This window comes from Oryctolagus cuniculus, chromosome 14, assembly GCF_964237555.1.
Source record: "Oryctolagus cuniculus chromosome 14, mOryCun1.1, whole genome shotgun sequence".
Lineage (NCBI taxonomy): Eukaryota > Metazoa > Chordata > Mammalia > Lagomorpha > Leporidae > Oryctolagus > Oryctolagus cuniculus.
Genome location: NC_091445.1, coordinates 70,624,756 through 70,639,804, shown reverse-complemented (window position 1 = coordinate 70,639,804; position 15,049 = coordinate 70,624,756). Strand labels below are relative to the sequence as shown.

Below are 15,049 nucleotides of genomic sequence, written 5' to 3'. Positions count from 1 at the left end.
ATTCACTTTCCCTTGGCATGATTGTATTCAAAGGCTTGATGATAAATACTAATTAATCATTGCCTGTTCAAATTATTCTTGTTAAGTTTTTGTCACACATAAAAACTTCCTTTAGAAATCATAATCCTATATGCTGATATGTATATATAAAAATACATACATACTTGTGTATATATATTTCTTTTAAAATAAATCAGTTCTCCACATATGAATATTAATTAAAAATACTTATTTTTAACTTAAACCAAAATCAAGAGCATGTTTTTCCTCATTCCACAGTTTTATACCTAGCACTTTCTTCTAATAACATCTTATTACTTTTGGCAGGTACTTAACAAAGGTTATTATAGTGATCATATAATGGAACTTTCCCCATTAGAATAACATAGGAATTTAAATTGTTTCATGATGAGACAGACACAAATCAATACTTGAATCTGAAGCATGGATTTTGGTTAATTATGCTTACATATGTGCATGCAGCTTTATTGCTTCCTAATAACACTTTTATAAGACTACAAGTACAATAACATTCATTTAACTTGGTGTATACTGTGCAATAAGGAAAATCATAATTTTCATTGGTACTAAGGGAATATCTTTGTTAGCATTGTTTGCTTTTGAAAAACAAATTACTCCAAAGGAGGGCAAAAGTTAAGTATTGTATAAGATGCTATTTGCATCAGATGTGTTGTTCTCCATGATGAATTGCTGGTGAGTCATTAATTCACTGTTTTCTTTTAATTCTTCTCCAGATGACATTTACTCTTTGTAATTGTGTGTATCCTCAGACATTCAGTTGCTTTAGACTTGGAAAGCCATAAACAATGCTATAAGTCAGTTGTTTTGAAAACAAACTAGAGACTTACAAATGTATATCAAGCTATTATTAATGCTAAGAAATGTTTTGACAAAAAAAGAAATAGTATCTCATATATGTGTGTGTGTGTGTGTGTGTGTATATATATATATATATATATATAAAGATTTATTCTGTTTATTTGAAGGGCAGAGTTAGAGAGAGACAGAGAGAGATCTTTCATCTGTTGGTCTACTCGCTAAATGGCCACAACAGCCAGGTCTAGATCAGACTGAAGCCAGGAGCTATCAGCTTCTTCCACGTCTCTCACGTGGGTGCAGGGGCCCAAGGACTTGGGCCATTTTCTGCTGCTTTTTCAGGTGCATTAGCAGGGAGCTGGATTGGAAGTGGAGCAGACAGACTTGAACCAATGCCTATATGGGAGGCTGATGTCACAGGCCAGCCACAAAGCCAGCCGCTATCAGAGATATTTAAACATCTTGTTTCAAGGTGTTAATCTTTTCAGTGCATTTATATATACACAACTTACATAAATAATTCATCACATATCACTAGAAGCTTAAAAAGTTGGTTGGGGATATGGAAAAAGGATATTGGGAACACAATATTTTAATTTTTTTAGTTTTAAATGCTTATTATATTTATTGACTTGAAAGGGAGGGAGGATAAAGATTGAGAGAGAGAAATTTCATCTGTTGATTCATCCCATAATACCTGCCGCAGTTGAGCACTGCCTGGTCGAAGCCCGGAGCTAGGAACTCCATTGGATCTCACAAGTATTGGGTTATCACCTGCCACCCCCCGGTTCATTAACCAGAAGCTGGATTGTAAATAGAGGATATTGGACTCAAACCTGTACTCCGACATGGAATGTGGATGAGATGTCCCCAGTGACAGCTTAACACACTACACCGCATTGTGTGCTCCAGGAATACATTATTTTTAAAAAGCTTACTTATTGCAGAGTGAAGATATCTTCCCAGTAGAGGTTCAATATAAGTAAACATGAAACTTTTCACTGAAAAATTACACATACACACACACACAATACAATGTGAAAATAAACTGCACCTAACTATATAATGTAGTTACACCATTTTTAATCACTCCAAACTCAGTCAGCTTGCACTCTAAGAAACAGCACTCAAGAATAGGCTAGTACAGTTATCCTTTAGATTTAGGAGTATTTGCTGTCGTAGTTTAGGAAATAGTCTACTTCACCATCTAATTTCAAAAAATTTCAATGAAAATATGTTTAAGTTAGAATTTCATTAATTAAGTTAACGGTCTTTCAAAGGAGAATATTATCCTCCTTTGGGGAAAAAGAAGCCCAGGCACTTTTTGACAATGAAAAAGTGTTTTTCTTTGTTTGTATTTAATCATTAGCAGTCTTATAAAATAGATTAAACAGATTAAATGTTTTACATATATATTTGAACTTAAAGAAAATATTTTTCCTAGAACTTTTAAAAAGTGCTTGAAAGCTAGCTCTCAATAAAGACTAAACAACATAGATTACATTGAAAATATTTGAGAACACATTAATCAGTTATTGAACATTTTCAAAAAGCTATAGTCTGATAGAGAATACTAGCAATTCAATCATAAATTATGCTTTTGAGCAAAGAGCCAGTGCCTGGGAAATATTTGTTGCACTTGATGTTATGAGAGAACAAGTGGCTCATCTGATGGAACCTAGCTCCTTACTACTGTGGTTCACTTAATAACAGCACTAGCATCATCCAGAACCTCGTTAACAGCACTACAGTCTCACTTCCAATCCCATGGGTGTGTGATCTTCATTGTTAACAAACTGTACACATTATTTAAACAAATGCTTGATCCAGGTTTCAAGGAAAACTACTCAGAAAAAATCATGTTAAAAATTTACTCCCAAATAGCAAAAAAGATAAAGATTTAAAAATGTGAGTGGTAAAGGTAAAGGTTTCTAGATTCAGTGATGGGTGTAGTTAAAACCAAGCAGAGAGCTCAGGCTGCTGGTTAGAGGAAGCATGGAGGAAGAACTTGCTTCAATTTTAGACATACTATGTGTTTTTTTTTTTTTTTTTTTTTTTTTGACAGGCAGAGTGGACAGTGAGACAGAGAGACAGAGAGAAAGGTCTTCCTTTTGCCGTTGGTTCACCCTCCAATGGCCGCCGCGGCCGGCGCACTGCACTGATCCTATGGCAGGAGCCAGGTGCTTCTCCTGGTCTCCCATGGGGTGCAGGGCCCAAGCACTTGGGCCATCTTCCACTGCACTCCCTGGCCACAGCAGAGAGCTGGCCTGGAAGAGGGGCAACCGAGACAGAATCCGGCGCCCTGACCGGGACTAGAACCAGGTGTGCCGGCGCCGCAAGGCGGAAGATTAGCCTAGTGAGCTGCGGCGCCGGCCACTATGTGCTCTTAAGACATGTTTCAGGGATGTATATTTAAAGGGAATAAGAGCATAAGACTCTGGAGATCAAGAGTGAATTCTCTACTAGAGTTCTCTGACTTGGGGAATGGTGGTATATTGAAAATAACTGAAGTCATAGGAGTGGGAAAGATTGCTCAAAGAAAATATGTAAGGCAAAAAGGAGAAAAAAGTCCAATGCAACGGGTTAAGCCGCTGCTTGCAATACCAGCCTCCCATATCAAAGTGCTGGTTCAAGTCCTGGATGCTCAGCTTCTGATCCAGCTCCCTACTAATGCACCTTGGAAAACAGCAAAAATGGCTAAGTTTTTGGGCCCCTGCCACCCACTCGGGAGACCCCAGTGAAGCCCTGTGATCTTGGCTTTGGCCTGGACCAGCCCTGACCATTGTGGTAAATTGGGGAGTGAACTAGCTAATGGAAAATCTCTCTCTCTCCCTGTCTCTCCCCTCTCCTCCCTCCCCTCCCCTCCCTTCCCCTCCCCTCCCCTTCCCTTCCCTTCTCTATTCTCCCTTCTCTCTGTCTCTCTGTTTGTAGTTTAAATAAATAAATAAATCTTAAAAAAAAGAATGTACCATGGCATTAGGCTGTTTCATAGGCATCCTAAACTTAAAAGGTCAAAAGCTGAATTTATTTTCTTTGACCTTCCAGTATGCCTCCCTATATCTTAATACTTCACTTGATATATAATAGTAGCTCTGGAATTTTAGTATGTTAACACATAGACTGCTGGATATCAAATGTACAGTTTCTGATTCAGTAAGTGTGGAACAGAGATTTTAATAAAAACTATATTTCTAGCAGGTGATGCTGGGAATTTGGTAACTATGCTTTGAGATCCATTGGCACACAAAAATAATATTTGTTAAATCAGTAATTATTATGTATTGAGGTATAGTTAAAATAAGTCACATAGATTCAAACATTGAGCTTTACTTAATACAAGTAAATCACAGGAAATTATCTTAGAACTTAGTCTGAAAGAACAAGGAAGCTCATTCAAACACCTACTTATGGTTGATTAGAGGCGTTAAATAACATGTGTGAGGGAAAATAACTGGACTAAACTACTTCTCTTTTTCCAGAAAAATAAAATAAATTTATATGTAACATTTGTATTTAGCTAAGCAATGATTAGCTTTCCAATTGCAGAGATGAAGAAAGGGCAGAATGTATTTTCCCTAGATGAGTATGCTGTTGTGCTCAGACACCGATTTCCCCTAAGTGAATAAATACTGACTTTTAGTGCTTCTCCCCAAAGTCCTGCTGTGCATGGCAGGGGCAGGGTAGGGGGACAGAAAAGCTCATTCTTACGACACCAAGCTGTTTTGGTCAAACTTTTTTTTTTTTTTTTTTTTTTTGAGGAAAGTAAGCAGAGATAACTTCAGACCTACAGATCTTAAAAAAAGATAAATGATTTATTTGAAGCAAAGTGATAGCACTTAAGTCATTTAGGCAGTGAGTGCCAAAGCTGTGGGGAGAGAGCCCCGGATCCAGGGCGACTAGCCGTCCTCCTCTCCCACGCACAGCCCTCTTCACTCCTCCTGGCTCCTGCTATCGGATCTGCGCGGTGCGCCAGCCGCAGCGCGCTGGCCGCGGCGGCCATTGGAGGGTGAACCCTTTTTCCCTTTTTTTTTTTTTTTTTTTTTTTTGGAAATTAAGGAAACTTTATTTCAGAGGGAGAGGGGTGTTTGATTGTTTTCTGAAGTCTAAATATTTGGCAGAACCCACAAGAATCATGCAGTATACTTATAGAAAGCATTTATTTAAATCAAAGGATACAGTGCAGCAAGAGAATAAGAATACAGACGTCAGAGTTTCCAGAGTCTTTCCACTGCATGAGTTTCCCATGGGCTCAAACTTTGGGCATTTGGAGAATGCTTAGCCTCTGGCTTGAACTGCCAAGATCTAGGCAAGAAATGTTGGTCTGGGGAGGGTTCGCTCACAGAGCTCTCAATGGCTCTTTAAAATTGTCAAAGCAGACTCTTCAAACTGGGCAGGCTAGTTTCACACTAACACAGAAACTGTCACTGGGAGTCTCTAGTGGGGTTTCAGACCCTAAACAGTATATCACATGCCCCATTACTGTTTTTTTTTTTTTTTCATTTGTTTGGTTTTTGCCAGAAATAAAAACAAGATATAACAGAGGTATCCAGAAATAAAGATAGAATTTTCTAGTCCAGCTGTTTGCTGCTTGGCAGTCTTGTGAGAGAGCCAATGAGCTCTCTTTTCTGTTGAGCAGCTGCATGAGGGGCCGGGGAGATTGAATCACAGGTCTCTGGAAGTGGCTGCAGAAGCACGCTGAGTGAGGTAGACATGCCGGTTTTGAGTGCTGCAGGGAAAAGTAATGCACTTATTCTTTACTGTGTACTAGAAACAGCTTGTACATAATGACAGTGATGCTTTTGTGCCTACACTCTAATTACTGCATCATAATCAAGTTGACTCAGACAGATGTACATAGGTATGCAGGATTTTTTTAAAAGATTTGTTCATTTATTTGAAATTTAAGTTACAAAAATGGGGAAAGAGAGAGAAAGAGAGAAACACTCCATCTGCTGATTCACTCTCCAAATGACCACAAATGCCAGGGCCTGGCCAGGCCAAAGCCAGGTGCCAGGAATTCCACCCAAGCATCCCATGTGGATAGTAAGAACTCAAGTATTATAATCTACTGCTTCCCAGGTACACTAGCAGGGAACTAGATTGGAAACCAAGAACCCGTGAGTCGAATAAGTGATACATTATGGGATGAGGGCATCCCAAATGGTGACTGAACTGACTATGCCACAGTGCCCACACCTGCATATGTTAAGTACTTTGGGGGCAATATGGTTATCAAATTAAGGAATCTGTGTCAAAGTATATTTCTTGGAGGACACTAATCTCCAAATGGGAGTGTCCAAACAACATAAATGTGTGAAAATATGCAGGAAAAAATTAAAGATATATAATCATTATTCACAAGGAGTCAGAACATCTAGATCTTCTATTCAATCTTCTGTTTTCAGGAAAATTTCCACATATATCAAGTGTGCTTTATTTGAGGGAAGACTTTTATCCCAGTGTCTTTATTCAGTTTTATCACTTGCTTGTCTATTTGTGCTCAATTCTACCATTTGCACAATGAACTAATTTTTGAATATCTAATTCAGTTTTCACAAAGGATGATCTTATGACAACCTGCATTGAAACAACTGTGGAAAGCTTCCCAAGCTTGAATGTGTACATGACCCATCTGGGGATCTTTGTAAAACACAAGTTTTGATCTCATAGGTCTTCACTTTCTATAGCCTCTTTGGTAATAATTCACACTTCTCTTTGTATATGTATATGTATTTAAATATAAAAAGGCAGGCACATCAAAAGAAAATTGTGGGATAGTGAGCTCAGCTGCTGGATACGATGCTGGCATCCCATATCTGAGCAAAGTTTGGAGTCCTTGCTGCTCTGCTTCCTATCCAGCTCCCTATTAATGGGCCTTGGAAAGCAAAAGAAGATGGCCCAAGCACCTCAACTTCTGCCGTCCATGTGGGAAACCCATATGGCACTCCAACATCCTGGTTTTGGCTTGGGCCAGTCACAGCCATTGTAGCTAATTCAGGAGTGGACGAGTGGATGACAGATTTCTCTCCCTCCTCCTACAATACCCCTACCCCATGTTTCATGAAAATAAATTAATCTTAAAAATAGAATCATATCTAAGATTAAACCTAAACATCTGCATTCCCATGAAGCAAACACATCCTCAGGTTTTGTAAATTAAGTTTAACAGCCTCTTGCCAGAGTAAAGTTCAACATCTGAGTTACCCTACAACTATGAAATTATGTAGCTCTTGTCTCACTCTGATACTCTCCTATATCCTAAATTGGAAGCCTGACATATTCTCTGAGTTCTCAGTACTGTTAGGGCATCTGTGTTGCTTAACGTATCTATGATTTGCAAACAGATGCCAAGCTCTCTTGCCTCTAGATTCAACATTTAATTAGGTTCTGATCCTTTGCTGGAAGATCTAAGATAAAACTTTTGCACTATCAGAAGTATGAGATTTTTCCTCCAAATGAAGAGCCAAATTATGACTTCATACTTTTAGAACTCAAGTAAAGAAATATAGGATTACATTTTTTTTTCTTATATCAGTCACTGGCTCTTTAGAACTATGCCCTTAAGTTCATTCTGAAATCGTTTCATGCCTCCTCTCCATGGTATCTTATTTCTTTATAGGAAATGGCTACCGAAATCAAATGCTTTGTATGTGCAACACAGAATGGATGGAGTAGAACCTAGCACATGACTTCCTTCCTCTTAAAGGGATTATTATTTTGATTATTATTATTATTATTTTCATTTATCTGAAAGCCAGAGACAAAGTGAGACAGACAGTCTCCCATCCATGGGTTCACTCCCCAAATGCCTCCAACTGCTGGGGCTAGGTGAGTCCAAAGCCACGAGCCACAGCCCAATCCTGGTCCCTGTAGCAGGGACCCAGTTCTTAGGACATTATTGCTGCTACCCAGTGTACATATTAGCAGGAGCAGAGCCAGGCGCTCCAGTAAGGGAGGCGGGCATCCCACGAGGCACCTTAACCACTGCACCAAGGGCCCACTCTAATATCTCTTTTTTTTATTGTTACTGAGTATTCAAATGTTAGTGCATATGGTACATCAGAGTATTGAATAATTTTTCATATAGCCTAATGATGTTTCCTAATTTTATTTTTCCTCTTCTTGCAGTATAAGCAAGTAGAACAATACATGTCATTCCATAAGTTACCAGCTGATATGCGTCAGAAGATACATGATTACTATGAACACAGATATCAAGGCAAAATCTTTGATGAGGAAAATATTCTCAATGAACTGAATGATCCTCTGAGAGAGGTAAGGATTATTTTCTTCAATCTCCATCGCACATGATCATTATTTTCTCTTTTCATGAGAAATTCTGTAAAAAAAAAAAATCTGAACTAAATGAGAAGATAACTTTTGACCTTATTCTCCTTTAAGTATTTCTTGTATAAAGGCTTTTAATTGCTTTTTAATGCATTATGTAATGTTCTATGAATTATGACTCTCAGAACCATTCTGTTTTCCATCACTTGTTCTCAGACTTCCTTCTTATGACCTCATTGTCCATATCCACCCAGTATTCCACTGGCTTATGCTTCCTGAACTGTTTTTCTTGTTTTTGAATTCTACTCTCTCCCTTCCTTTTTTATTGATCATCTCTTGAACCCTGATCACAAACTGATCTTCCATGAGCAATTCATTTGCTATTACCTCATTAAAACACTTCATAACATCAGTAATGTCTCTTTGCCTTGCATCTTCTTTCCATTCCAAAAGCTACATGATATCCCCCTTGGCCAAACATACATGAATACAGTAAGCTATCTCATGAAATCACTGTCTTCCATTATTAAGTCTTTCTTATTTAAAGTCTGTTTATAAAGTTTGCATTCATTCTCTGAGGGAAACTTGGGATATAAAGCTTCAGTTTTATTTGGAATCTTGTCTGTCTAATAGTTGCACATATCATCACCAAATACTGGAACATTCATGCCACACCTCCTTCCTTGCTTGCTTCTCCTCTGCCGTCATCCAAGCCTAAGGCTGCTCAAGTATATTATCTGCACTATCCCTTAGTTTGCCTTCCAACCTTTGAGGTTTTTATCTAACTACCCCTTAAAACACCTGTGTCAGATTAATATTTTATGTACCCAAGCTGATTGCCTTTCTTCTCAAAAAAATCAATCTTCACACTAAAAATAAATTCAATATAGACTGCTTAAGCTAATGTTTCAGCTCTTTTGCATTCTCACTTTGGTTCTTTTCTTTTCACTGTTGCCTTACATGTTGCAAAGTGGCCTGCAACCAAATTTTGCAACTTGCTGTCTTGCAAAAATCAATTATAGTTTCTCATCCTTGCATCATACAATTTCCAGAAATGTCTCTCATCTGTTGACAAAATCTAGTTCCAATAATACTTCTTTATTTTTACCTTCTTTGACCAGATACCAGACTGGATTTTATCTCTGTTTTCCCTGACTCCCAGGGCCATGTAGTTTATATTTTTAATTTTTCTTGAAAATCCTAATACATTTAGCATAATTTAAATTACTCAAATATTCACACAACAAATTTCTCTCTTATTTATAGCCATTTCTAAATTTCTACATGCACAAAAATTTATTCACATAATTTTAAGTACCATTTACCTATTAGGAATTTTGAAAATAAAAGGTTAACTATCTACTATTAATGAACTTAATTTTCCTATAAATTCTTCAATCAAATTAGAATGTATCAACCTTTATGTGTTGAAAATATATTCCAGTTATGTCTTTTGTTTGCCTTAAAGAAAGCAATATATTAGCTGTATTTTAAAAATTTAAAAAGATAGTTTGCTCTATATCTTGCTGGAATATAAAATTTATTTTAAATTCAAATTCTCTTCACTAAAAGGCAGAAGCTCAAGACAGTGGAATCAGGTTGGGTTCTCCAGGAGGCAGAGGGTGCAAAGATAGCTTGATTCAAGTCAGAGCTTGGAGACAAGGATAATTCAAGAGACAATATCAGGGAGGAGATCAAATCAAAAGGCAGGAAATAAAACTAAGGATATATTCCAGAGACAGGGAAAGTTAGGATCCTGGTGTAAAATCTCATCAGCAATACAGAAACAAATAGACCAAATAAATGTAAAAATGAACCCTGAGAAATCCAGCCTTTTGGAAAGTTGCCCTCCGTGTGGGAAATTCTCAATATAATATAAAATGGGGATAAAAAGACATTTCTCTGTGACCTGTTTATTTTATTTACTGTCCTTTCTCTGTCTCTGACTGGAAATTTTCCACCTCTCACTTTTACCCGCATGCACAGACATATGTCCTACTGCATTCAGTCACTAAATGATGACCAGCTTCTTCTCTGGTGTATTCACATTCCATGGCTGAGAGTCTCAACGTCTTATAACTTGACATAGGAAATGCGCTCACAAGTGTTCTCCCTGGCTTGATTCTCAGTGGCTCAAATTCATCCCACTGCAGCACAGCCATACAAATACAAAACCAAACTTTACAATGTCACTGTTAGATCCCTGCCTTGACCTTCCATCCCCTGCAGGAAAAAGTCAAAGCTCCTTGAGGTGACACAGATCCTTCATGGCCAGCCTCCAACTTCGGTTTTTTGCATTAATGCCTCACAATAGTGTATTTTTTTTTTTACAATTTTTATGGGGAAAATTGCTACTGATAGCTTCTTTGCCTTTCTTTATGTTAGTGTATTTTCAATCCTTTCTAATCAGAGTACTTTTCACTTTCTATTAAACATTCTTATCAGATCTTACCTTCTTTGTAAAATGTCCTTGACCACTATCTGTATTACTGTATTTATTATTTGTTACCAATGAATTTTTTGAGGATAAAAACTGTCAATATCTTCATATCTCTAATGACCAGGATATATTAGGAACTCATGAAACATTTAATGAGTGATTTTTTTAACAGAATTTTGAATCAAAACCAGAGTAAAAATTACCCTACATAATAGAATTAGAGTGCCTCGTAGAGGAAGTATGAACTGGTCAGACATTTAAAATATTTACAAGGTGAAAACAGCATTTCTCCATTTGTTCTCCTACCCCTCAGTTTTTGCTACTCTGGCTTCAGAACCATAAATGAAGTCTAAATTTAATGTTGCACTGGGTTAAGTGATTATTAGAAAGAAAAAAGCATTACTAGAAAAGAGCGTATGGAGCAACATGGAAGAGAATTAATAAAAGTCAGTATTTACATAAAACTTGGGTTTAAAAAAACTGCACATGGTTTCTGAAGAAAATTTAGTGGAACAGTGGGAAATGTATCTTTGTCTATCAAATTGGGGTATTCTATATACATGTTCCATTCAAGTCATAGTGGTAGCTCAACAGTAATATCTAAAAAACAGTAAAATGCATCATTCTACTTTTCAAACATTTCTTTGCACCTAGAAGATGAAACATAAACTTATGAGAAGGGGTGTTTCTATCAGTGGTATGTTATTACAGTGTCTAGAAAGTGCCTAGCTCAGAGTCAACATTTAATTACTGATAAAATGAATGTGAAATTAGTAAACTAAGATATTCCCAAGGTAAGGCAGGTTACTCAGCATTTATTTTGTAATAAAATGTAAAAATATAATATTGATTTTAGCACATGTAATTGCTAAACATATTCAGTTTTCAGTCAGCAACCATGTAGTCTAGCTGGACTTTTAAACCATATCATTGTCCAGAAGCCTCAATTTTATAAAAGTATTCTACATAATTCAAGGTGCTAATGCATTCTTAAGAGAAGTGATTGCAGCTATTACAAGTCTGTGAAATCAGAAACTTATAAAGGTGATGGATAGGTCACACCTTCAGACTCTCAAAAATTTACATTAATAACCTATTGCTTTAATGTAGGGAAAGAAAGCAAAATGTTATGGTAAGGAAAGTGAAAATTCTTCTGTGTTTATAATCAAGTCTGTTTTATATTTTATCCATTTTATACCCCAGGCTCCTTTTCAATGTGTTGGGATACTGTCAAATATAAAGAATCCTAATTTTGTGAAATGGCAAAACAATTTCATTTGTATGACATTTGAAAGCTCCAAAATAATCTCACACCATGCATATAAAATTAATTCAGGTAGTTTATATTTCAAAAGCAATACTTTATTAAAAACATTTTCCTATTTCATTTCTTTGGTAGAAATTATGTGATTTATCATTTTTATATGTTAGAGGCAAATTTGTATAACACCTGTAATGAATGACTGGTTCAACCTTACTGTTGAAATATCAACAAAAATGTTACCTCCTCAATGAATCCTTCCCTGAAAAACTAACGTGAATTAGTTAGCATGTCATTCTCTAAAACATCATCCTTTTTGGTATGTACACATTACTCTGTTGTCTTATTTACCCTTAATATTTACTTGTTCATTGTCTGTTCTGATGGATGAACTCGAGATCCAAAAAAGCATGGACTGTTTCTATCTTGATTTCTACCACAACTTCAGCCCTCCAGTCCATATGTAATTATTAGCTGTTGTATAAATAAACAAATTAAAGTTCAATGTGGATCACATACTTGGCTGATCATCTCAAAGAACATTGCTTGTAAGAGCTCTGAGAGAGCATTTTGTCAACAAAGTGGTGTCACGTGTATTAAATAAGAAAAGCAATAATCAGAATGATACAGAGCTCTTTCCAAATAACAGGATCCTGTAGATCATACTGAGATCAATATTTTTCCTTATGTGTTACAAAAGGATATTCTCATTCTCAGATTCTTCTGTGATTGTGTTAAATGAATGTGCTGTGTACCAGGACATCCTAATTTTTCATGTGATTGTTTTTACTTTCTTTTTAACTTTCTCCAGATTTCTGAATTAATCACTTAGTACACAGTATAGTAACTCAGAGAGGGGCAGGTGATGTATTTAAGTAGAATGACAATATAGAAAGTAAATTCTGTCCAACCACTATTTTTTTAAAGATTTATTTATTTATTTGAAAGTCAGAGTTACACAGAGAGGAGAGGCAGAGAGAGAGAGAGAGAGAGAGAGAGAGGTCTTCCATCCAATTGTTCACTCCCCAATTGGCCACAACAGCCAGAGCTGTGCCAATCCGAAGCCAGGAGCCAGGAGCTTCTTCTGAGTCTCCCAGGCAGGTGCAGGGGCCTAAGGACTTGGGCCATCCTCCACTGCTTTCCCAGGCCATAGCAGAGAGCTGGATCAGAAGCAGAGCAGCTGATACTCGAATCAGGCCCTGGCATTAACCCACTGCGCAGCAGGGCCAGCCCCAACCAACCACTATTTTTTAATAACCATCATGGGCTAGATAGAAAGTACATTTTTCCTCTTGTATTGCTGCTATAGCCAGAGTGTTTATGTCCCCTTCCCCTATTCATATGTTGAAATCCTAACCTCTGAGGTGTTTTTATTAGAATTTGGGGCCAGTCTTTAGGGTGGCATTGTCATGATGAGAATTCATGTCCTTATAAAGAGATCAAAGAGAGATTCCCTTATCCTTTCTGCCATGTGAGGACACAGCACAAAGATGGTAATAGATGAACCAGAAATTGAGTTCTCACCAGACATCATCTCTGATAACACCTGGCTTGAACTTCCCAGCTTCCACAACTGTGAGAAATAAATTTATTTTGCTTATAAACCACCTGCTCTACCATACTTTGCTATAGCAGCCCAGAAGGACTAAAGCAACTGCTGTGCCAGATCTTCCTACAATATGGTCAATGGCTTATCAAACAACTGGTGCTGGTCTCTTGTCTAAATCTAAGTGGTGCGACACTTCAGGGTGCAGCAGGTGCACAGTTACAGATGAAATTGTGTGTTGTTTATCCTTGGACTAGACCTTGTATCCTGCATACTGCTCTCCACTGGAATCCTCAGGATTCTGGGAGGTAACTGTAGAATAACTGAGGTGCCCGCGCTGTGGCATAGCGTATAAAGCCGCCACCTGCAGTGCAGGCATCCCGTATGGGCGCCGGCTTGAGCCCTTGCTGCTTCACTTCTGACCTAGCACTCTGCTATGGCCTGGGAAAGCAGTAGAAGTTGGCCCAAGTGCTTGGATCCCTAAACTCACGTGGGAAACCCAGAGGAAGCTCTTGGCTCCTGGCAGCAGATCTGCACAGCTCCAGCCATTGCAGCCATCTGGAAAGTGAATTAGCAGATGGAAGACCTCTTTCTTCTGCCTCTCCGTACCTTTGCCTTTCAAATACATAAGTAAATCTCAAAAATAAAAAGCGATAATGGAAAAATTGGGGCTGGGCATATGACATCAAGTTTAGCATGCTGCTTAGAATGCCCACATCCTGCTGGCGCCGTGGCTCACTAGGCTAATCCTCTGCCTTGCGGCGCCAGCACACCGGGTTCTAGTCCCGGTCGGGGCGCCGGATTCTGTCCCGGTTGCCCCTCTTCCAGGCCAGCTCTCTGCTGTGGCCAGGGAGTGCAGTGGAGGATGGTCCAAGTGCTTGGGCCCTGCACCCCATGGGAGACCAGGAAAAGCACCTGGCTCCTGCCATCGGATCAGCGCGGTGCGCCGGCCGCAGCACGCTGGCCACAGAGGCCATTGGAGGGTGAACCAACAGCAAAGGAAGACCTTTCTCTCTCTCTCTCTCTCTCACTGTCCACTCTGCCTGTCAAAAAAAAAAAAAAAAAAAAAAAAAAAAAAAGAATGCCCACATCCTGTATGAGAGTACCTGAATTTTACGTACCTGAGTTTGAATCTCAGCTCTGATCCTGATTCCAGGTTGTTCATATTGTGTACCCCTGGAAAGCAGCAGTAAATGGAAGAATCGGGTAGCTGGTTCTCTGTCACCCATTTTGGGAGACCTTGATTGAGTTCCTGTCTTGCTTAAGCCTGAGCTTTCTCTGACCTTGGTAGGCATTTTGGGAGGGAGCCAGAAGATGGGAGAGCCTCTGTGCCTGTCTTTTTAAAAATAAATATATAAGTAACTTAAAATAATCTGCAGTTCACTGTAAGCTAAAGTAACTGAATATAAGAATATGAAGGTGTAACTGAAATTTATTTAGGAAATTCTTAAGGTGGTTCTCAGAAACTTGCTATTTTAAATCATAACTTGTTCTGAGATATATTCATCATTGGTAATCTTCACTCTCTAGTTGCTGTGGGGCTGTGTCTAGCAAAATTTATGAGTCTGAAAAGTTGTATTTAATTAATTTCTATTATTAATTAACCTCCCCTTCACCTCAATTGTTGCCAGACCTGAGTTTCCCCAGTTTCTCCTCCCATCCACTTGTTATAGGTTTA

The 15,049-nt window shown here is 38.1% G+C and overlaps 1 protein-coding gene across 3 annotated transcripts in view; it reads left to right on the top strand.

Annotated features, from left to right (window-relative positions):
* HCN1 (hyperpolarization activated cyclic nucleotide gated potassium channel 1) overlaps positions 1-15,049 on the top strand; it is a 413,751-nt gene that overhangs the window by 341,925 nt on the left and 56,777 nt on the right. For all 3 annotated transcript variants that reach the window (XM_051853385.2, XM_008262038.4, NM_001082063.1), the window contains 1 exon segment: positions 7,966-8,112. In XM_051853385.2, coding sequence (XP_051709345.1) covers positions 7,966-8,112 — 147 coding nt within the window.